The sequence below is a fragment of the Mustela erminea genome, chromosome 11 (assembly GCF_009829155.1).
Source record: "Mustela erminea isolate mMusErm1 chromosome 11, mMusErm1.Pri, whole genome shotgun sequence".
Taxonomy (NCBI): domain Eukaryota; kingdom Metazoa; phylum Chordata; class Mammalia; order Carnivora; family Mustelidae; genus Mustela; species Mustela erminea.
In genome coordinates this window covers 33,565,002-33,587,420 of record NC_045624.1, presented here as the reverse complement: position 1 = coordinate 33,587,420, position 22,419 = coordinate 33,565,002, and the positions used below count along the sequence as shown (strand labels likewise).

The following is a 22,419-nucleotide window of genomic DNA, read 5'->3' as shown; positions in this document are numbered from 1 at the left end:
TTAGCATTATGTCTCAAATTTTGTGATGACATATTTCCCTATGAGTAATACCTAAAGCACCCTTTCAAAAATTTATCCCAAAGTTAATATTCAAGAAAGATTACCTCTGAATTACTTTAGTAATGTACAGTAGCATTTTAATTTTTAGGCTTCTCCCTCCTAGTAAAAAAAATTCAATTTGTACCATATCATTTCATCCTACTATTCAAGATCTTCTATAATCTGTTGCCAAAATTATTTTCCAGGACTTCCAAGCAGACATCTTCTAGGGTGGCCAGATCTTTCTAATGAATGTTCCATGAAGACACTTCCTCAATTTATTCTCATTTTTGTCATTTGGTTGATATTATTCCCTAATATGCCCTCCCTTTCACCAAACTTATGCTTTTAAAAAGAAGTTACATTCTACTTTCCCGTAGACTTGTGATTTTCCAACCTTCTTCATTCATTTCCATTTTCTCTGACCTTCTGTATTTATAGCTTTTGCTGTACCATGCAGAGTTTAATTCTATATGTCTTCTATCTTTTGTTTTTATTCCTCATGTAGTTTTGTTACTCCCTGGGGAGTATGACCATATCTTGTTCATCTGTTCTACATTTTCACGGGATCCACTGAAGTCTGAGTATCTCTCCGTAAATAGTCATTGTTCAGATGATCACTCATGGAGATTTAGCACAGAGCAACCTGCTTGATAAGTCAGTTCCTAATCCCAAGCTTGAGCTTTATTTTTTGAGAAAGAAAATTTTGAGTAGAGCATATAGATATAAATATTTTTAATAAATGCTAACAAAGCTAGCAAATATCACAGGGTATTCTAAGTACTTATGGGAATGGAGCTTTATCGTCCACTCAGAGTTCAATATAACAAGAAAGAGTTTCTGTTTCACTAATTATTTTGTCAGTTGGCAAACAAATTTTCTATATTTTGTCATTTTGTGGAGCAAAACTGTATCAACTAATTAATTTACATCCATTTTTAGAGACAGCGATAAATTGTAGCTAGCTGAGAAGTCCTGGTAAAGTTTTTTTTGGGGGGGGGGTATTCTAATTATTGAAACTGATTATCCAGTATCTCTTTTGGATGAAGTAAAGAATATTTGGAATACAATTTCTGATCCTGATTAGAAAAACCATGAAAGTGAAGGAAAATAAAAAAGACATGTACTACCTACGTGTGTGTCTGTGTGTCTGTGTGTAAGTGTATGTTTGTGGGAAGGAGTAAAATTTCAGCTCATATTCTTGAGGAAATTATTCAACATGTTCTTTTTTTGAACATCGCATGTTTCCATAAATATGCAGAAGACACTCTCAGAATTAGTGTATTTGAACTGACAAGAGGAATTAGGGCCTCATTTTAAGAAGCAAAGCTCTCATAAATTTTTGGTATTTTATTGTGGAAAATTCAAATGTTTACTAAATATTCACTTTTCAATTAAAATATGACAGATTCTGTATCTTTTAACTATTTCCTCTGGCAAGTTTGAACTTTCAACAACATGTCCCCCCAGACAGTGGAGAAAGTCAATGAACCATCAGAGCTGTTGATCTTGATACCTGATGACTAACATAAGACTTGAATAGAAGAGTTGGAAGTGAATAAGTGAAAAATGGTTTGCGTATTTCAGTAGGTTTTCTCCTTGCAGTCTGTTGGCTCCAGTGATACATCACCACATCTCCACTCTGACAACATTAGTAGGGAGTTATTTCTTATTCTGTACCTCTTTTCAGGAAAACACAATTTAGTCAAAGAAGAAAAAATCCTTAATTGTCCTCAATAATTATTCAACACCATGTTTCTTCTGCCGTCTCTAGTTTTTCGTGAACAGTCTATTCCTTTTGAGAAAACTAAGCCAAAGCAATATATGAAACAGAACATACTTGCATAGCACCAGCGTAGAATTGTTTCCCAGTTGATGAATTGAGCCTGTTTGCTTTTTTATAATTCATTCCCATCATCTGAGCTAAAACTACTTCTCCTACTGCTTTCTTTGGAAACTGCAGGGGAAATGGCAGATAGCAGAGGATCTGTTCCAAATGGAGATATTGTGTCATCTAGTAGCATGTCATTCAATCTTTGCTCCTCTTTCAAAGCGGCACTAAAGGATAAATCTGTGAAATGTGACAAAGGATCAGAGAAGGCCATGGCTTGATCACAGAGCTCAGGACTGGTCCCTTGAGACAAAGTCAGTTGTTGGCAATAGTCTACTGAGTTCTGCTCAAGATGGGTCTGTTGTTTGGTGACATGAGCACCTAAATCCACTGCACCAAGTGAAGCCAGGGCTGGCAGACCATGAGCACGAGCCTGTATTTCTAGTTCCTGCAATTTCAAACAATAATAATTAAATTATGACTTTGCAAGTGGACGTAACTCTAGTAAATAAACCAGAAATAGAAAAAAAATATTAACAAGCATTCAAAATGAAGACTAATACATATTATAGTATTCTTTGCAAGTCATGGAACCGAGTGTGTTTCTAATACCTGAAAAATAACCCTGAGAAAACTATATAGATTAAAAAAAAATTCTTTTCTCATTGCTGTTCAAGGGAATGCATAACATAGAATGGTTCCATAGTGTCTCAGATTACAGTATAACCATTTGGAGATAGTGGAAAATATTTCATTTGTTCGTCCTGATTAATTTCTCACTATAGGACCATTTCACGGAACAGAGTGGTGCTTTACCTGGCAATAAGCACGCTCACATAAAAAAAATCTTGAGAGTTATGAAAACCCATATTTTGATATTTTGTGTCACATGAACAGATGAGGACTAACTTAATATATACTGGCATAATATGCCTTGCGGCAATGAAATCCATAGCAATGTTACTAAAGAAATAAAAGGGAGAGAGAACAATTTAGAGTCCAATATGATATAAAGAAAAAATGTTTTAATTATTATTAGTTTTTGGCTGGGATAACATCATGTGCTTATCAAATTGGTTCTATTTTAGGCATTTTGCAGTTAGTTGTTATTCATTCTACTTTTAAAGCCACCTTGATCGTGGACATCTAATCAAAGTCTAACTGAAACAACCCAATTCATGAGCTTCTAAAAGGCAATAAAATTATCCTTTAGAAGGAAAATAATTGTTAATAAGAAAAATAAATGAGACAATGAATAAAACCGATGGTGGATAAGTCATATATAAGTGACGTGGTTCATAGCAACATTTTTGTAAAAACCTGAATCCGGAGTAGAAGCCTCCTGTTAGCCTGCTCTAATTTCTTCTGTCTGTGTTCTAATTCTCGAGCTCTCTGTTGTTCTTTTTGTAGCCACTTGATGTACTCCACTGATGCTTTTAGAATGGTTCCTTTGTTCCAGCGCATATCACTATAGAACGGAGAGATAACCTTTTCACAATTGTGCATGTCAGCAGAATTCATAAGAACTTACAAAATCTTTTACATTAATATGAAATAATGATTTACATGACTATTATTCACTCTTAGATATTATTGCTTCTGAATAGAAATTTTAATAGAATAGTTAAGAAGCCCTTATATAGTAAAATTAATCCCAGAATGAAAATAAGTGTCAAAAGAAAGTAATAAAGTGACTTTTTGTGGGAGAGCTAAATGCAATATCATGATTCTACCATTACAGTTTTTATATTTTTAGTGAAAATTGCTTTTATTATTAACTCTGAGATTAAAATCTATGTGCGGTATTTCTGCATTAATGAACTAGGGAATGTACATTACTGAGGACTTAAGCCTAAATTTTTTAAGATCATTTCGAATGTACCAGTCTTTTAACCTACTTTCTAATAAGGTTGCTTTTATGCTTCTAAGAAAAAAAAAAATAAGGTCCCTTCTGAATGGTGATCCTGAGTGATTGTGAAACAAATCAGAGTTCAGCAACATCACTTTAAGCAATAGAGCAAAACTTTCTAGAATCATTAGGTAAATTTTTCTTCACAAAGACATCAATACTTGATTTAAAAGTTGGATGCCTATTTTTAAATACATTTAAGACAAGTAAATAAATTAAACATTACCAGATAATCTTTTTAGAGCACAGGAAAAATTTTATTAAAACTTATTTTTAAGTCAGGAGAAATTATAAATCTGGAATTATGAAACAAGCTATCGGTTGCAACATCTGAAAAAATACGTCAGTGAATTTAATCCCATATGAGAATTAATAATACATGTGGAGAATGATGTCAAACTAATTGCTAAATTTAATCAGAGTTGTAGAAAACCTTGATGAATTTTCAGTTCAGAGTCATGAGATTATTTTTTTAGTACAGCATAAGTAAGCATGTAGGAAATTTTTAATGAAGACTTATTTATTTATTTGAGAGAGAGAGAGAGCATGAGTGGGGTGGGGAGAGGCAGAGGGAGAGGGTGAGAGAGAGTCCTTAAGCAGACTCCCCACTAAGTATGGAGCCCACCGTGGGGGTGGAGCATAGGATGCCGAGATCATGACCTGAGCGAAAATCAAAAACGACTGAGTCATCCAGGCATCCCAGCATGTAGGAAAATTCTTTTAGAATTATACTTTATGTACTTTTGTTTTGTATGATCTATGTGAGATAGAATGAAATTAATATGTATGTATTAAGTGATCAGAAGTGGGAAAATATAGTTTATGAAAAATCTGACTTGCATATTCCTCACTGGAAGTTAAGGTTAGGTGATACTTCCATTAGGGGCAATAAATGAAAGGAAGATAAACTTTTCTACTGGCAGGTGAAAATGCCTACTAGAAAAAGACACCAACCCATTACTAGAGTCTGTCAAGAGTGTGAAAATGCTTTGTCAGCTCCTCTAGGGCCATGATAGCTGCTACTCTCATTCCACTCACAGTGACTTCTCAGGTGATGGGAAGGCTATGGAGAAAGAGGCTACTTTTGTCATTAAGCTAAGAAGGTACTTGTAACTCAAAAAGGTGAACTCCTGAATTAAAACCCTAAGCTGCAGCAGGAGACTTTTGGCCCTGATTTTGTTTCATTTCTTCTCATGGGGAAAAAACAAAACAAAACAAAACAAAAACGAAAACTGGAAAGACAGAAGAAATAATATGGAAAGGATAACCACCAGTCGACTTTGAAGTTTAAGGTACTGTTTATTAAAATAAACCTTCAAAATGGTGGTAGAGACCATACAATGGGTCTTCTGACCATTTCTATCTGACATCATTTGCACTAAATTTGTTAAGTTCATTCTATTTTAAAATCATTTTAATATGTGAGGTTTCTTCTTAACCAATTTCTTGAGTCAAAATCAAGAGTCGGGAGCGCCTGGGTGGCTCAGTGGGTTAAGCTGCTGCCTTGGCTCAGGTCATGATCTCAGGGTCCTGGGATCGAGTCCCGCATCAGGCTCTCTGCTCAGCAGGGAGCCTGCTTCCTCCTCTCTCTCTTTGCCTGCCTCTCTGCCTACTTGTAATCTCTCTCTGTCAAATAAATAAATAAAATCTTTAAAAAAAAAAAATCAAGAGTAGGATGCTCAGCTGACTGAGCCACCCATGTGCCCCCCCCATGGATCCAAGTTTTAAAGAGGCTGTGTTCTGAATTCACCCATGGGACTCACACTGGTAGGCCCTCAAGAGAAGCCCTAGGGTAACAGGTGAGGCCTCAGCAAGCCAAGGGATAAAATGTATTGAAACACAATTGGTATTGGATGTCTGGAATGCCACAGCCAATAATAAAGCATCTCTTCTACCTGCTATGTGCCCAGAGCCACATATAGATATCTTCAACGTTGAATTAATTAATGTTTTTAATTAGACCTAAAATAAATATCATTTCCATATATATAATACAATTAAAATAAATAGTGATACTTCTTCCTGAGGTCCATAAAGAGGAGGAAAACACTTAAAAATGTTTACAATAAGATTTAACCAGTGAGAGTCTCTTTTGGATATGATTCTGTGATAAATTGATTTTCTATATTCTAGATCAGGGGCAGACAAATGAGGACCTGTGGTCTATTTTTGTCAATAAAGTTTCAGAGGACACATCCATGTTCATTCATGTACATACGGTCTATGTCTGCTTTCATGCTACAGCAACACAGTTAGAAAGTTGCCACAGGCTATGTGGCCCACAGACCTCAAAATATTTACTATCTGGTTCCTTACAGGAAAAGGTGGCCATTCTCTGTTCCAGACAGTGAGTTGGAAGGAGAAAGGAACCTTTTTATAACCAAAGTTTCTATAAAGTATAGAATAATCATCGCTTACAGAAGCGTTATCATTTGTACAGTATTCTCATACACAGTATTTCGCTTTATGTTTATAAAAACCCAACCATACGATTGGTGCTTTATAGGCATAGTGACATCTGAAGATGGTCAGTTAGGCTTCAGAGTCCAGTCTTGAATTTTCATGTGGCTTTCTGCATATAACCATGCAGAAACCACCAGTTACAAGAGAACCTCTCTCAGCTGACCTTTACCCAATCACTTTCAAGGTTAATAATACTCCATTCCCTTTGTGACGTTCACTGACTGTTGACAGAACAAAATAGGTAATAGAGAGCACTGGGCTACCCTCTGATACATCCAGGTATTTCTGTTGTCAGTGTGGTGCCTCTGACTGAGAGGCTAAATTAATGCCCACTGTAATTACTATGATGATAATATAATTAAATTATAGGTACATTAGCTAATAAAATATGAATGCCAAAAAAGAAAGCACTTATAAAAATAGTTACTGTTTTTAGGAAGATTATATTAAAAGCTTTGGAAAAACTCAATTAAAATGTTAGTAAATTTGGGTTGCTAAAAAATGTGCTGCCACAAATAAGGTTTACAACAAACATTTTAAAAGTCTCTCTATATTTAAGTTGTATAAGTTTTTGTTTTATTTTAAAGAAATTAAAATAAACTATACATTTTAGTGCAGTTTATGTAGGAAAGAAAAGTTGAAACACATTTTCAAGCAAAAAAAGCCTTGGCTTTACCTCAAATGCTTGGTGAATAAATGTGCATGTATATATATTAAGTGCTAAAGAAGAAAAGTCCCATCAGGACAATGGGTATTAGCTTCTGCTAATGGGAGGAGTTGCATGCTTAGAGACTTTAAGTAATTTGAAGAGTTATCAAATGACAACTACACTATGACCAAGTTCTTCAGACTCTCCAAAAGGGGCTCTATGTGCCATTCCACCTAATATGCCCATGAGGAGAAATACTACCTTCCCTTCTATTACAAATTATTGAATTTTCCATGTGACTTGGCACATTTGGATTCAGGGAAAAAGTATTTCCAAATCTCACTAATATATCACTTTATCAAACATCACTTTTTTTTAAAATTCTTTTTAATTTTTTTAAAGATTTTATTTATTTATTGACAGAGAGAGAGAGAGAGATCACAAGTAGGCAGAGAGACAGGCAGAGAGAGGGGGAAGCAGGCTCACTGCTGAGCAGAGAGCCCGATGTGGGACTCGATTCCAGGAGCCTGAGATCATGACCTGAGCTGAAGGCAGAGGCTTAACCCACTGAGCCACCCAGGCGCCCCCATCACTGTTTTTGAATAATGGATGATCACTGGTATTTGGAGAGGCCAGTTCTCAGTTTGAATGAAACGTTTTTGAAGTCATTATTAATGCAACAGATCTTATTTTTATGTTTTGGAGAGACATTCGACATTCTAACTTGATACTTTGATTAATCAATTCTTTCCTGAAATTTACAACTTCAAACATCTTGTTTAACTGACTTTGTGTATGACACCAAAAAGTGGCTGAAAATTTAATTACAATAACTAATTATTGGTTGGCATCAATCAGCATGTTTTTACAAACCTATTTTTTACCTACATGTCTCCAGAATTTTGGGACCTCTGAAAACCCAACAATTCAATGTTCATGTATACATAAATCTCACATTGGAAGAATTGCTATAACTGTAAACTGAGTATACAAGAAGTGTCATAGACAACATTTGATACTACCACTAAATTTACCAATATTGGTGCCATATTGAAAGACCTGCTATGAACTGAGAAGAAATAATGTCCTTATTTCCTACATCTCAGAAGAGCAAATGTTAGGAACAACATTGATGCTTAATAACTATCATTCTCGAATAGATACTTAATAAGACCAGGAGTAGCCTTACCTTTACCATAAGCTACTTGGTTTCTTAGCAATTGGTTCTCTTCCCCTCTTTTCCCTCCCACCCATGTTGGAGGGTATTCAAACTATTACATTATTATAGAAATGATTGTTGAACTCACGGATCATTAGACTTTGGAATAAGAGTGCCAAGCTCCTTGATTCGGTAATTAATATTATACCTTCTTCTTCTTTCAACTATTAAAAGAGAAATGTTATTGATTATTCTCATTGAAGCATAATTCACTTTTGGACAGCTGTAAACTTTCTTAATAATCTTTAAAAAAGAGTGAATGAAAAAATTTCCTTATAATCAAAAGAGTATTCAAAATAAAAATTCAAATATATTTTAATCTAAAAGTAAAAAATGACAGTATTAGAATTGTGATTCTATTATTGACAATGCTTTAAAAACATTTTCTCTCAAAACAACTTTTTTCACTTTCTGAAATGCTATAATATTCACTCATACTGAAATGCATATGTATTTATATATACTTATCTTTTTGGATCACCATTTCACACATACTCATTTTGCCCATCAGGATCACCATTTCACGCATACTCATTTTGCCCATCAGGATCTGCTTTATTCTTCTTATACAATCCCTAGAGACCCAACACAACTTTTGGCAGATCTCAGACATGTGTGCCCAACTAGACTGTGACCTTCTTGAGGGCAGGGGTCATTTATTCCTCATTTTTCTATTCTCAGAGGGTCTGGCATATAGGAGATATTAAATAAATGTTGATTAGACTGTAAATAAAATTTTCTAATTTAAAATTTTTCAATAATATATAGAGTAATGGCTTTCAACCTTTGGCATACATCAGTTGGGGCCCAAGGATTTGCATTTCCGACAAATTCCCAGGTCATGTTGATGCTGTTAGGAACCACATTTTGAGAACTACTGATATAAATTCTTATTCAGAGACAGTTTTCTTTGTTTGTATTTCCACGACTTAACTGCTTTTGGAAATTTTATGATCTAATTAATATTCAGTAAATATCAGATATACAAATAAGTAGAGTTTCCTATATTGACCGATATGAGAAAGCAGTCTTATGGAGTCGAGTGTAGTCTTACAATATGCTCTATATTCCTAGAATCAAGAACCACAACATATCCTTCTACACAGTATTTTTCAATAGGTAACATTTTAAAAATCTTTCCAGGAAAATGGAGGAAGAAAAAGGTAATGAAGAAGAAAACCATATATCAAAAATATTTGAAAATACTTAATGCATGCTAAAAATTAAGATCTGCTACCACAAAAAGGAAAGTCATGAAAGAGTAATAATTGACTCTACAAAGCAATTTACCATGAATGGATTTGACCTTCAGTAATAATATATTGGGATTACTCTAAAATTAGAATATAATTGATTCTTGAGGGAGTTAATTCAAAAAACAATGACACCACATTAAAAACCTGAAAAGATAAACAAAGGTAAAGCTGATAGAAATACATACATATTTCACAGTAAAAATTATTAACAATTCTATGTTCACACATACTACTATATTATAAAACAGACTTTTATTTATTTATTTATTTATTTTTTAAAGATTTTATTTATTTATTTGACAGAGAGAGATCACAAGTAGGCAGAGAGGCAGGCAGAGAGAGAGAAAGGAGGAAGCAGGCTCCCTGCCGAGCAGAGAGCCCGATGTGGGACTCGATCCCGGGACGCGAGATCATGACCTGAGCTGAAGGCAGCGGCTTAACCCACTGAGCCACCCAGGTGCCCCATAAAACAGACTTTTAAATATAAGATGAAGAATAGCTATCAAGGATGTTCACAGTTTTACCTCAAAATAAGGTTTAGTCCTATAATATTTCTTCAAAATCTATTATTTAAATGTACCTTCTGTAAGATATCAGAAGTTCCTACTCTACTCTTCTTAGATTGTGCCTGATAAATTTTTAATGGGTAATTATAATGAGAACTTTGGTTCCTCAATGTTTTCATATCCAGTAGTAGTTATTTGTGAAGGAGTTAAGTTTTAAGAAATTACCAAGGTTAGTGCATGCCATGTGTGGTTTCACTCTCCACAGCATTGATATACCCATTCTTTCCTGTTCTGAGATCAGGGTGAGAGAAGAAACTATCCTGGATCCATACTTAAGAGGAGCCACTTTTGCCTTCTCTCACCACACCCTTCCTTCCCAGCGAGCCAGTCAGTTCATGGAGTCAAGCTACACTGAGTAACTCACACTGGGGCTATCCTCCCAAATTCCCTGGGCCCACTTCCAGAGCCTGTGCAGGCTCCTTCCTGGGGCCATTCTCCTGAGGTCCTCCTGAGTGAGGACCATGACACCAATGTGCTCACCTCTAGGCTCAAGATTCAGACGAGGGAATTTATTTACACAGGTGGTTGTGGAGTTCAAATGTATAAGACAAATGTGCGTACTCATGTCTGAGGCCACTGGCAGTACAGAAAGAAACAAGGAGTCGGGAGAGCAGTGAGATGGGCTGCTGGCTTAAGGCTAGCTTTGCCTTACCCTGACGTCCCCCACTCAGAGCTCCAATGATCTGAGAATTCTTAATTCACATCTGGCCTTCCAGTATTTAGAAAGAATAGAGAATACTTAAGGTAGCACTCTCTAGCTTGAGTTACAACTTCTAAATATTTAAACTTCTGGTAAGTGGGTCTCCATTTGTCCTCTTGCCATAATCCCCCAAAATTTTAGGGGTGGTCCTAGATTCATCATATTTAAAATAGGATATTAAAGTGTTTTTTAACATTGAGATCTCCAAAAAGCAATATCTTCCAGTAAGGGAATCCAGATTAGCAAACACTTGACGATGGACATACTAGGCACCTATCATACTTTACACTAAATGACCTGCTATTTAAACTGGAGACGTAGAGAAGAGAAGAAAAGAGCAAGGAGAGTCATGAGTTAACAGGTTTTAAAAGACGAGAAAAGCCCATAGTTCCTTGCTGTATTAATCCCTTCTATCAATAACCGGCTCCTCCCTACTTGTATTCTACTCATCTCACAGTCTGGACCAAAGGTGATCTGCTCCACTGCTAAGGACTATCAGAGTGAGAACATTTCCCTTTCCATGACGACCTCACAGATGGTTAGAACCACTTGTCAGCTCTTCCCTCGCAACCTCGCTATCAGCAAACCCTGATCAGCCTGTGATGTAGCAGGTACAATATGAACAGACAGATGTAGGGTCCACAGGTCCCTGAAGGATCAGTTTCCGCTAACCACATATAAGAAAAATCCTGGTTTGTCTTAGAACTTTGAAGTTTTTATTTATGTTTATTCTATTTTATTCTTTTCTCATTTTTTGATTGGCCTTCCAAAACAGGAAGGCTTCACACTCAGACAAGCTCACTTGAGGCAGTTAAGCACTTGAGACGTGACCAAACACTATCAAGCTCAAGTTAACCTACTTCCTCACTGGTATTTCTCATCTCATATGACCAGTCATCAGAGTCAAACTGACCCCTAGGAAGGCATCACAGACATTTTATTAAATAATTAATTAATTAATTAATTTGCAGAGGTGGAATTCAGCAGTACAATGTCAGCAATGTCTTTCAGATAACATCATTAGGAAGGGAGGGGCAGATTGACACAGAAAGATGAGAACATGGAGTTGTTTCTTGCTTTATAAATGGCGTACATTTTCTAAAGCCACTTTTATCTCTAAACCTTTGAGTCAAAGAGTCTCAACAGAGTTCAAATGTAAGGAGACAATTTGAGATGTTTCACTTCCTAAAAATATGTAGCTCTTCTGAGAGTTCATATGATTAAAATTTCCCAAAATAGCACAACTAGTGAACATATACTATTCATTATGGTTATTTTGGTTATATGACCTCATACTAATACTTACAAAGTGAAAATAAAAGACCACATATTTTAACTTCCATGGGTTTCCTCTTGCATTAATTTTTTTTTTTTTAGGAAAAAAGGAAAATATACTTACTGAGGTTGTGGTTGTCCTTTTTTTGTCTCTCTTTTGCCAAAGCTCGTGTATCAGTTTCTGATCAAAAGGAAGATAATTTAAATTGTGCTTAGTTCTACTTTAAAACCACTCTAGTCAACCTAATTCCAGAAATATTAGGTGAAAATACAATATTACTTGCTCCAAATGGCATAATAATATTTTTATGCCAATATTTAGAAATTTGGAGCAGAGCACTCTTTAAGAGGCAATGGCAAACCTTTTAGGGTTTGAATAGTAAAACCTGGATTTGTATTCTGGCCTTCCTTTTAATAGCCATGTGATCTATTACCTAAGTTCTCTGTGTCTCAGCTCCTCATCTGTAAAATTGGCATAATATAATACCTATCTGATGATCACTTTGATGATGAAAAGAGGTACAGTGCATAGCAAATATTAAACTGCTCCATCATTATTATTATTTTAAGAATTTTAAGATTATTCAAAATTATTTCAGCTTAATTTTTACAACCAACATTTTTCATAATTAACTATGATTTCTACATCCCTGGATGTAGCAACACTTCTTAGGTATTCTTATCAAACGCTTCCAGGAAATGACACTTTATGTGCTACATGGTTGCAAGCATTTGTGATAGTCTCCAACATTGCCTACCATGATTCTCAACGATATTCACATCCTTGGGTGTTCCTTTGCACATTAGACAGGGCTGACCTGGGACACCAACAGAATATGTGAAAATGACTAGTGTGATCACTAGTGTGACCAAGACTAGGTCATAAAAGACACGTTCAGGTACCACTTTAGTGTCTCTTGGAACACCAGTCATGTCATGAGGACATTTGATCAGACTCATAGAAAGGTTCACGTGGTAAAGAAACAAAGTCTCTTGCCAACAAACAGCACTAACTTTCAAGACCTGCAACAGAACTGTTTTGGGAGCACATCCTCTAGCCTGCCTTGTCTCAAATGTCTGTACCTCTGGACAACATCTTGACTGTAGTCTTATGGAAGACTGAGTGAAAACCAATTTTCTAAGCCATCTCTGGATTTCTGACCCATAGAGATGATATGAGAGAATAAATATTTATTATTTCAAGTTGTTAAGTTTTGGGATAATTTGTTATATAACAAAGGAAGTAGTTGACCTAAAAGGGATAAAACTAAAAAGCAACATTACCTGTAATTTCTCTTTTCATTGGCAGACTACTTGGACAGGAAGCACTTGTAAGGCCCATATTAACTGGTGAAATTCCCTGCTCACCACTATACACGTCCAAAATATTTCCAGACAACTTTAGAAATAAAAGGAAGAAAGGATGAATTAAACCTCCTGTAGACACTGATATATTTAGATGCATATTTTAAATTTGCCATTTTATTAGTAATTGTTATATACAGCATTTTAATTGTAAACAAGAGTGAGTATGCATTGACTTTTCAAAATCATTATGGGATGCTTGTGGATATGTTGAGAAAAAGCTATTTATATTTAAGCAAAAATAGAAATTAGTTCACTCATGAAAGAAAATTCTGATTAATATTTACAAAGTTATGGAAGTTTGATCTGCACATTACCTGGTTATAAATGAGTAATATTTTAAAAAATCGCTTGGACAAAATCAAAATACATATTAGCAAAGCTGGAAAGTTCACTGCATATCATAAATTAGGTATAATGGCTGAACATTTTGGAAGCCTTCTTAATGCCATCAGTGCTACCAGCAACTCACAGTCAAGAGGTGTTTTACACTGTTAATTAAGTGAGAAACTTTCTTTCCTTCCTGGAAGGCATACTTTTTCTCATCGCACACTTAATGTTCTAGATTATTATAAATATCCCAGCTGGTAACCAAAAGTAGTCTAAAACTACTTTTGCCTCTGGTGGATATAGGGTACATCTAATTATATAAACACTGCAATTTCTAATGTGCTTCTTGAGAACAATTTTTCAGAAAACTAAGATGTTTTATAACACAATTCAAAATTGTACAAATTTATTATTTAAAATGTGCTTATTGATTTGACTTCCCAAGAAAATTTAATTTAAATAATATTCATAATTCAAATTAATATTCATTAATCCAAAGCAACCCACATTTAAAATGTAGGATTTGAACATTTATAATATTTTCATTTTAAGTACCTATATTTCATTTCTGGGTAGTAACTTTTTTCTTTTCTTAAGGACCTAGAAATAATACAAATAATCAAACAAAATTATAACTATATTATTATAGAGATTCTTAATTCCTTATTTAGACTTTTTGTAAAAGTCCAATTCAAACTGAGGGAAATTTTTGATACTTATAAAGTCAGACTGAAAATAAATGTGAAGAAAGAACATTTTAAGACCAAAGTTAATTCTGACATAATAATCCATTAAACTACAGTAACAAATATTATGAATTTTGGAGGAAAAGGAACTTGAAAAATACAGTGGAAATCAGGCTAATATATGTGAATATGTAGATCAGTAAGGATATCATGGATGAATATGTTATTCTGATACATATTTTTATATGTTGGTTCTTTTCATTATTTACTCTATTAAGATTCATCCTTATTTTATATAAACTCACTGTTTTAAAATGTATTTTTACTTCATAAATCTTGGAAGGGAACACTTAAGTTGAATATTTACTCATATTCAAGTTCTTCATCTGAAAAATAGTTGATCAAATTGGATAGATGATGAGTGCTTATAAAGGAACAATACAATTAGGAAGAAATCCTAAAAGCAGATATTTCCCTAATGTGTGAGTCATTTAGTCATACTGTAAAAGTAAAAAATTTCAAGACCTTTTTTGAAAATCTTGTTGGTTATAAGCTGAGGCATCACCAACCTGGATTGTACATTTCTTCTGTGCCTTTGAGAAATATAATGGATGTGCTGTAAAAAAAGATAGGGAGTGAGGGGGAAGGAAGAGGGAAGGAACCAAAGAAAGGGCACTTTTCTCTGAAGAGCTTGAATTCAGATGGATTTCAATGCAGCAGTGGCAAATTGCAAAAATGTTTAAGAAGAAAAGGAGCTATATTATATATATACTGTAACAATAAAGTGATAAGTTCCCAACTATAACATTACTCTGGGTCCATGTTACTTGGTCAGACCATACCTAATATAGAAATGGTGCTGGAATTCTGATAATGAATCTAATCCTGCTTAACTATAGGTATATTACATTTTCTTCTGACCTTGATGATTGCTTAATTTATGCCCTAAAGCATAGTGATTAATATCATATTTAATTTTATGCTGTAGGTACCACTCTATTTCATGTAAATGGCTAATCACTTTTTGAATATCATTAGACAACTGGTTTCAATTTCAAAATATGTATTATACTTCCTGTTATCTACAGTGCCTTTCCTCCTTTAAAATATGTGAGTACAATGTTAGTGAAAATTTAAAGATTACATACACCCTTGAAAAGACTTACAAAGCAAAATTGTATTTACTTTTCTCAAAGGTACATGTTACTTAGGTAATGTATTAACTTTATTTTGTAGATTAGTAGGAAACTGGATAGATATTTTATGAAGAAATACATATTATTCTGGTTTTAAAAACATTGCTTTTTCAGTAAAGCAAACCCTTGACATGACATGACATGATATTGAACATATCAATATTAACAACAAAATCACAAATTTTAAATATATATAATAAAGAATTTATAATAATATTATTTCAGAAGTTAGAACATACTCCTCAAGACAATACTTCCTTCTGGTAAAAAGCAAAAACCCCTGATCTCAGAAGTTGCCTTCAGATGAGGAGTGATTGCCAGTAGTTCTTGTTGTTTAGGGTTCTCCACCCTAGATTTTAGTCACACCTCCATTAGTGAGACTATAAAGACTGAAGTAGATTAGGCCCTGACCTTCCCACATATGTACCTTCACATATGTAATTTCACAGTAGCTGATATTCCCTGAAGAAAATAAACGAACTAGTCAACATATCAAAACATTTGAGGAAAATGATTTTTTCAAAGTAAAACAACATGCAATGTGAGAAATAACACCAGAAGCAAAAATTAAAAAAAAAAAAAGAAAGATCACATGAAACCAATTTTCTTAAATTAGTCTAATGTTTGTTCTAAAAAAATAAAAAGTTTGTAATAATTAATTATATTAGAACAAATTAACATATGAATGGCCAAAGTGAATAAGCAGAAAGAAGAGGTTTAAAAATATAGTACTTGAAAAATAGTATTATAAAGAATATAAAATGGAAAATAGCATCATGAACACAGTGAGAAAGGAATAATGGAATTAGTAAACTATAAAACCAAACTGAAGTAATCTTTCAGGAGGATGAAGAAAAGGACCCAGAAATAGAACATATAGAAGAAAGTCTAGTCAGTATGGAAGACAGACTTATTAGAACTACAAATATTTTAATACAAATATTAAAAGTTGCAGAGAGAAAGAGAAATAAAATTAGAAGAAAAAATTTTTAAGAAATAATGGAGATACATTTCTGAGAATTAACTAAAGTCTATTGCTTTATTATATCTTATTTTATTATGATTTTATTTTTATTAAAAAATACATAGGAAAAAGTTACCCCAGACATATTCCAGTGAAATTTTAAGAGTATACAATGACAAAGAGGAGAATCTAAAAGCCTAGAGAGAAAAAGGTAAGATTATGTCCAAAGGAACAAGAATCTGGTTAACGTAAGAGTTTTTCAATAGCAACATTGAATGAAAGAGGAAAGTGAGTATTTTTTAAATGTTGAAAGAAAAGAACTTAAAACACAAGTTTATATCCAGCTTAAGAGTCATTCACAAATGAGGCCATGATAGAAATATTCCTAGAGTCATAAAATACTTAAGGATGTTTACCCAGAAAAACTAACATTGAGAACAGTTTTAGATAAAGTACCTAAATAGAAGAAGATATTTAAAGAATATGCTTCAAAAATACAAAATAAAAATGATCACATACCTTAGTAAGTGGTTGTAGTCTAAAAAAGATGAGGAGAACCAAGGTAAAAAAAAATGAAATATATAATGATATAACTCGGTATTAAAGTTTAGATAATATCAATATGATTGAAGTAAAGCAGAAGGAAACCCAAGGGTGTAAAAGTAGTTAAAACTAAGGAGAAATAAATGGGCACACTTAAATAATAAAGTAAGATGAGAGAAACAGGTGAAAACATATCAGTGTAAATGAGTCAAACCTCTCAGCAAAAAGGCTAACAGTTTGGATAAGACAGTACAAGAGACACACCTACATAGTGAAGATTTTCACACAAAGATTCAAAATTAAAGGATGGAAAAAGATATAGCCAGTAACTGATAACCATAGAAAACTGACATACCTATATAAATATCAGAGAAAATAGATTTAAAAATTAGAAAATGTACTAGGGATAGACAGAGTCTCTACATAATAACAAAGAGTGAAATTCTCAAAAAAGAATTATAGGCATGCATTCATATAATAAAATAACCTCAAAATATGCAAAACTAAATGTTTTGAACTGTAAGGCAAAATTAATAAATCAACCAATGTAGTGGGAAATTTTGACATTTCTCCTCATTTTTGGAAAGTCAAGCAAACAACAATAATCAGTAATGTTATAGAACATTTGAATAAAAAAACTAAAAGCTTGGCCCAATAGACATTGCAAACTTCCATATCCAAAAATTACAGAACATATAATTTTCTTGAGTATATATGGGACATATATAAATATTGATTATGAACTCTGTCAAAAAACACCTTCAATGTATTTCATAGAGACTTGATTTCTAAAATCCTTGGAAATTTTTAAATAATTCAAAAGTAAAGACAAAATCATGCTGGAATTTTGAAATAAGTAAAAGATACTAAAAATACACATAAAGAAACTTCTGGGATATAGCAAAACAATGCTATAGAAGGAAATTTATACCTTTAAAAAGGAACATAAAAAATAGATAAAAATTTGAAATTTGATAAATTATCATTCTCAAGAAGCTAGGAAAATAACCAAATAAACCCAAAGAAAGTAGAAAAGAACAAAATTATTGAAAAAAATATAAAAGTAGATCCACAAAGCAAGTTTTTGTTTTTGTTTTTTTTTAATTAACAGGAATGATATGTTTCTGGAAAGATTTAGGAAAAAGAATTAAGAATAACTAAATACTATTTCAAGTGAAAGAAAGGTAATACAAGAGTACAAGTTGAGATTTAAAAATAAGCAAGACAATGTTGTCTGTTTTTACCACTTCTGTTCAACATAGTATTAGAAATTGTAGCCAGAGCCATTAGGCAAGAAAAAGAAACAAAGTCATCCAAATTGGAGAAGTATGAATAAAATGATCATGTTCATAGATGACATGATCTTATATCTAGAAAAACCTGAGATTACACACACACATATACACACAGAGCTATTAGAGCCAACAAAGAAATAGAGCAAAGTTGCCAGATATAAAATGAACATCCAAAAGTCAGTGTATATTTTATACACCAGCAATAAAGAATCTGAAAAGGAAATTAAGAAACCAATCCTATTTACAAGAACATCAAAAAGAATAAAATATTTAGTAATAACATTTACTCAAGGAGCCAAAAGACTTATACACCAAAAATGAAAAAATATTGCTAAGGGAAATTTAAAAAGATATGTATAAATAGAAAGGCATTGCATATTCATTGATCAGAAGACTTAATATTATTAAGATGACAACAGTTCCCAAAGTGATCTACAGATTCAATTGACTCTCAAAAGCACTTTTTGTAGAAAAAGAAAAACCCATTCTAAAATTCATATAGAATTTTGGGGGTCCCCAAAAACAATCTTGAAAAAGAAAAAAGGTGGAGGACGCACACGTCCAGATTTTAAAACTTACAATAAAGTGACAATAATCAAAATAGTGGGTGTTTGCATAATAGCAGACATAGATCAATGGAGTGGGATTTCTGCACTATTTCAGGCACAGTGTGGAAATAAACCCTCAACCATATGGTGAAATGATTTGACAAAGGTGCCAAGATCATTCAATAGGGACAGCATAGTCTTTTCAAAAAATGGTGTTGGAGAAAGTAGATTCAACATGCAAAGAACAAAGTTGGACCCTTATCTTATACGTTATACAAAAATTAACTTGAAATGGATCAAAGATCTAAACATAAGAGCTAAAACTATGAAGGTTCTCAGAAAAAAGATGGGTGAAATCTTGATAGTGAGCTCAGTGATTATTATTATTTTTTTAATCTACCACTAAAGTCACAGGCAACCTGAAGAAAAAAAAAAAAAGAATTTAGACTTCATCAAAATTTAAAGCTTTGTACATCAAAGCACATTAAAAAGAGAGTGAAAAGATAACTCATCAGTATAATATTGAAACTATTTGCAAATCGTATAAGTAAGAGATTAATATCCAGATTATATTTTCTTAAAATTCCAACAACTCAACAACTGCAGCAACAACAAACCACCCGATTAAAAAATGGGCAAAGGATTGGAATAGACATTTCTCCAAAGAAGAAGGCCAATAAGCACATGAAAAGATGCTCAACATCATTAGTCATTAGGGAAATATAAATTAAAACCACAATGTGATACCACTTCACATTCATTAAGATGATTATTATCAAGAGAAAGGAAAATAACAAGTGTTGGTAAGGTGCAAAAACTGGAACCTTTTCTGATGATGTGAATGTGAAATGATGCAGTTGTTGTGGAAGATGATATGACAGTTTCAAGTAATCTTTGTAAAAACTCCATGAGGAGTTAAAATGTTTCCCATTTTAAATATAAAATAATTAAAACTGAAAAATTAAGTTATCTCAAGTTCATACAGTTATATAAATAGTGGGCTTGGGATTTAATTTTCGGTTATATGAAACAAAGGCTGGATTCTTTACTACCTACCCTAGTCTGGAAAGGTCCTTTCCTTAACACTTTGAATGGTAAGAAGTGATTTGAACATGCAAAAAGTTGGAAGCCATTGAACAACTTTTTTCTCAGTTTTATTCAAGTATCAAAATCCAACCTACTCTCTAAGGCTCAACTTAAAGTCCAAGCGTTCTCCAACACTGTCTTTCATGGCAGCGCGGTTTATTTTTCTCCTCACCAAAACATACAGGACTGATAAACTCAATCATAAATTTAATAATTTAGTTTATATTTATTGTTTTACCCCTCTTCATTTATTATATTCCACTCAGCAAAGAGAGTACTGTAGTATATACTACTTACCGTGTTCATGAAAATTACTTATCTAAAAGCCTGAGAATTTTCTGGAGAGATGTGTGTGTGTGTGTGTGTGTGTGTGTGTGTGTGTGTATACACATATGTATGCATAATGTATGTGTATAGATGTATTATATATGTATACTATGTATGTTTGTCTATATGTATGTGTGGTCTGTGTGTGCTATAAGTCCTTCTCTCAGATAATCTCATTATAAATACAAAAGAGGAAAGAAAATACATTTGTTATATATTTTCAGAAAATTTTTCAATATAAACACTAAAAGTAAAAAACTTCACATACCCTTACATATATATGTGTATGTGTGATATCTATGTGTCTATATTTACATCACATATTTAGTGTAAGGTTCATGGGAAAACTGAGTTGTTTGGATCTTCTATTTTTCTTTTCTGTGAAGACATTCACGGTAGAACTAAAATGGTAAAAGTAAGCCTGAAATTATTAGAATAACTGTAGACATAAAAAGAAGAGAAACATCAGGCATAAAGAGAGAGCACTGTAGGGGAGAACATACCACACAATGTATGCATACATAAAAAAAATGGCATTTAAAAGATTATTTTTTTTCCTTTGGGGTATTTGTTCATTTAAATGTAGTAAACTAGATTTTTCCAGTTTTAAGACACACACTATTGATCTCCCTCTGTATTTTATTTGCAAAAGCAGGGCTACATATGAGGTTTGAATGACAAACATTGAATAGGGAAGTCCCACTGAGTTATTATTATTTTTGTTCTATTATGAGTGAAGAAAAATAATGTGTTGGGCGGGAGTAGAAGGTCCCTTGTCCTTGGCCAGCTGGCTTATAACTTAAGTAGAAAAGATAAAACACAAAATAGAGATGGTAACTTAGAAATACTTTTGCATCACACACTTTATATGCATATGATCTACTTAATACTAAATTAATAAAAACAGCGATTGACTTAATATAAACACTACAATAAATAACCAGTGGAACCCTCACTTTCTGATAGAAAAGTCCCAATATACATTTTTAAGAATTCTTTTTCTTACTACAGAGACAATAACAGTATTTTTACTGTATCCAGAGTACCTAACACTATGTTTTAAGTAAACAAGTTTGTTGGTGTACAGCAGATTATATATTATGCATTTCAAAGCTCAATTTCTACATACCTTGTTTTATGGACTATTAGTTTATAAAGCTGACACTCAGTATTTAAGGTGGCTTCATCTCCAGACATTGAAAGAATTCCAAAATGCACTTGCTCACCAGTTTTAACGCTGCAGTGTCTCTAACCTTCGCGAGAGCAACCGTTTTCTCTTTCTACTTCATCATTTTCTTTTCCTTAGAAACTGGCAAACAATAGCTGAGAGGACTGGGCAGAAAACTCAGCGCCAAGGTGAACTTTGGCTCTTCCTTGGACTTTAAGACTAATCTGCTCTAGATTGTGATTGACTAAAGCTTGCTTGTTGATGCTATGCCGTCCTCTCAAGTTCCAACCAAATGCAAGGGGCTGTTAATGTTTACTCAGTCCTCGTCTCTGGAATGGTCTTGAACTATAACAGTTTACTGAGATTGCCAAATGCCACCAGCATTTAGAGACACTTGATTGAAAAAATAGCTATCTATGATAAAAGAAATGAGTTACTCGGCACCACGTCTCGAAAAGGAAGGGGTGAAACCAAGACCACCCGGTGGAAATTACAGGGAGACAGATCTAAACTCACCGCTAAGCTATCAGCCTACATGTGTGTGGCAGAGAATCCTATCAGGCCGGGGTTCCTTCAAATCTTAGGATTCTTCAGTTCTAGGAAACAGCTTCCTTCTGAGGCTGCTGGCACAGGAGGGTGGGTAGGATTGTTGTTGCATCTGGTATCCTACAGGACTGGATTCAAAACCTCCCCTGCCATTCACTAACTGCGTTAACCAGGACAAATTACTGCACTTCTCTAAGCCTCTTTCCTCAACTGTAAAGTTATTATAGGTAAGACTAGCCTCTCTCCCATAGGTTTGTTGGGATGATCTATACAATTTTTCACAAAAAGCGTTCTGCACAATCCTTGTCACAGAACAAGTACCTGAGGCACAGTAGCTATTATAATAGTTGTTATCCTTGTTGCTACTGCTTTTTCTGTTAAAAAAATTATTCAATACTAATGTATAATGGGAATAATTTTTTCAATATGTGTGGATTTTGAAATATTTATTTAACATG

At 33.5% G+C, this 22,419-nt stretch overlaps 1 protein-coding gene across 5 annotated transcripts in view; it reads right to left on the bottom strand.

Annotated features, from left to right (window-relative positions):
* Positions 1-1,034: 1,034 nt before the first annotated feature.
* Positions 1,035-22,419, bottom strand: part of TFEC (transcription factor EC) — a 175,205-nt gene continuing 153,820 nt past the window's right edge. For all 5 annotated transcript variants that reach the window (XM_032304336.1, XM_032304337.1, XM_032304340.1 and 2 more), the window contains 5 exons: positions 13,192-13,306; positions 12,032-12,088; positions 8,199-8,274; positions 3,191-3,338; positions 1,035-2,318 (listed from right to left, as the gene is read on the bottom strand). In XM_032304336.1, coding sequence (XP_032160227.1) covers positions 1,938-2,318; positions 3,191-3,338; positions 8,199-8,274; positions 12,032-12,088; positions 13,192-13,306 — 777 coding nt within the window. In that variant the 3' untranslated portion in view covers positions 1,035-1,937. The remainder of the gene's footprint in view (positions 2,319-3,190; positions 3,339-8,198; positions 8,275-12,031; positions 12,089-13,191; positions 13,307-22,419) is intronic.